This window comes from Penaeus japonicus, unplaced genomic scaffold (genome assembly GCF_977035675.1).
Source record: "Penaeus japonicus unplaced genomic scaffold, GWHDUDI00000001_assembly GWHDUDI00000029, whole genome shotgun sequence".
NCBI lineage: Eukaryota > Metazoa > Arthropoda > Malacostraca > Decapoda > Penaeidae > Penaeus > Penaeus japonicus.
The window spans coordinates 28,233,715-28,236,214 of NW_028234431.1; the positions used below are offsets into that span (position 1 = coordinate 28,233,715).

The 2,500-nt window shown below is 43.9% G+C and overlaps 1 protein-coding gene across 1 annotated transcript in view; it reads right to left on the bottom strand.

Annotated features, from left to right (window-relative positions):
* Positions 1 to 2,500, bottom strand: part of LOC147468431 (protein croquemort-like) — a 12,875-nt gene that overhangs the window by 455 nt on the left and 9,920 nt on the right. Inside the window, exon 8 of the mRNA XM_086554406.1 lies at positions 1,145 to 1,239. Within this exon, the coding sequence (XP_086410532.1) occupies positions 1,145 to 1,239 (95 nt within the window). The remainder of the gene's footprint in view (positions 1 to 1,144; positions 1,240 to 2,500) is intronic.

Consider the following 2,500-nt stretch of genomic DNA (forward strand, 5'->3'; position numbering starts at 1 on the left):
AACTTAGGTGTATAGTATTTGTTTTTTAATTTGGGGGTGTGTATTTATTTAAGTTAGGTGTATTTATTTAAGTTGGGTGTATTTATTTAAGTTGGGTGTATTTATTTAAGTTAGGTGTATTTATTTAAGTTGGGTGTATTTATTTAAGTTAGGTGTATTTATTTAAGTTAGGTGTATTTATTTAACATAGGTGTATTTATTTAACTTGGGTGTATTTATTTAATTTGGATGCATTTATTTAACTTAGGTGTATTTATATAACTTGGGTGTATTTATTTAAATTAGGTGTATTTATTTAACTTGGGTGTATTTATTTAAATTAGGTGTATTTATTTAACTTGGGTGTATTTACTCAACTTGGGTGTATTTATTTAACTTAGCTGCATGTTTATTTAAGTTTGGTGTATTTATTTAACTTGGATGTATTTATTTAATTTAGGTGTATTTATTTAACTTGGGTGTATTTACTTAACTTGGGTGTATTTATTCAACTTAGGTGTATTTATATAACTTATGTTATTCAACTTAGATGTATTAATTTAACTTAGATGTATTTATGTAACTTAGGTGTATTTATTTAACTTAGATGTATTTATTAAGAAGATGTATTTGTTAAACTAGATGTGTTTACCAAACTTAGGTTTATTTATTTAACTTACGCGTATTTATCATTTATCTATTATCTATTTATTAAAGATGTATTTGTTGATGTATTAGATACCTTTATAAAAATGGATGTATTGATAAAACTTAGATGTATTTATTAACTCGATGTATTAATCAAACAAGATGTATTTATCAAACTAGAAATTCTTAGTGGATTCATAGTTGAGTATAAGGGATATTTTGATGTTGCAATTAAGGAAGAGAGTATGTCCCTTTTGTGCATTTTTTCTTTTAAATCTATTTGACAAAATGCATATTTCAATATCTTTCATTTATTTTTTTTATCTTTTTTCTATCTGTGCAATAGAAAGAATCGCAAGCACACGCACACACGCCCCCCCCCCCCCCCACACACACATACTCACTCACACACAAACACATCGATACCTACATACACCCCTAAACAAAGCCAAAAAAGAAAGAAAAAAAATCAACATTATAACAATAATAAATCCCAAAAAAAAGAAAGGTCACTAACTCGATCCTGCCGCGTCCATTTTGTTTTCCAGGATAAGGCATAACCAGCATGTTGATCTGCATTCGAGCTGCCACCCACATGGGCGTCCCCAGCTCCTGTTGGTCAGGAGAAAAACTTGGGATTAATGGTACTTCCAGGGAGCTCTGATATGCTGTAGATTTTTGTGTGAGAGAGAGAATGAGAAACGCTAAGAAAAGTGGAGGAGGAGGAGGGGGAGGTGGAGGAGGTGGAGGAGGAGGAGGAGAAGGAGGATTTGGAGGTGGAGGTGGAGGTGGAGGAGGAGGAGGAGGAGGAGGTGGAGGTGGAGGGGGAAGTGGAGGAAGAGGTGGAGGAGAAGGAGGTGGAAGAACAGGAAGAGGTGGAAGAAGAAGAGGAGGAGTAAGAAGGGGAGGAGGAGGTGGAGGTGGAGGTGGAGGAGGAGGAGGTGATAGTAGAGGAGGAGAAGGAGGTGGAGGAGGAGGAGGAGGAGGAGAAGGGGAAGGAGGAGGAGGAGGAGGAGGAGAAGGAGGAGGAGGAAGAGTAGAAGGAGGAGGAGGAAGAGTAGAAGGAGGAGGAGGAGGAGAAGGAGGAGGAAGAGTAGAAGGAGGAGGAGGAAGAGGAGGAGGAGGAGGAAGGGGAGGAAGAGGAGGAGGAGGAGGAGGAGGAGGAGGAGGAGGTAGAGGAGGAGGATGGGAGAAGGAGTAAGAGGGAGAGGATGAAGAGGTGAAGGAAGAAGAGGAGGAGGAGGAGGAGGAGGAGGGGAAGGAGGAGGAGGAAGAGGAGGAGGAGAAGGAGGAGGAGGAGGAGGAAGAGGAGGAGGAGGAGGAAGAAGGGGAGGAAGAGGAGGAGTAAGAAGAAGTGGAGGAGGAGGAGGAGGTGGAGAAGGAGGAGGAGGAGGTGGAGGAGGAGGTGGAGGAGGAGGTGGAGGAGGAGGTGGTAGTAAAGGTGGAAGTGGAGATGGAGGAGGATGCGAAGATGGAGGAGGAGGAGGTGGAGGAGGAGGAGGTGGAGGTGGAGGGGGAGGTGGAGGGTGGAAGGGAGGGATGGAGGTGGGAGAGGTGGAGGTGGAGGGGGATGGTGGATGAAGAGGTGGAAGAAGGAGAAGGATGGTGGAGGAAGAGGAAGAGGTGGAGGGATAAGGGAAGAGGAGGAGGAGTAAAGAAGGGGAGGAGGAGGAAGAGGAGGAGGTGGAGAGAGGAGGAGGTGGTGGAGGTGGAGGTGGATGAGGTGGGGGTTTGAGAGGTGGAGGAGGTGGTAGTTAGTAGGTGGAGGTAGGAGGAGGAGGAGGAGGAGGAGGAGGGGAGGGAGGGGGGGGGAAGGGAGGGGGGGGGAGAGGGAGGGGGGAGGGGGGAGGAGGAGGAGGGAGAGAGGAGGAGG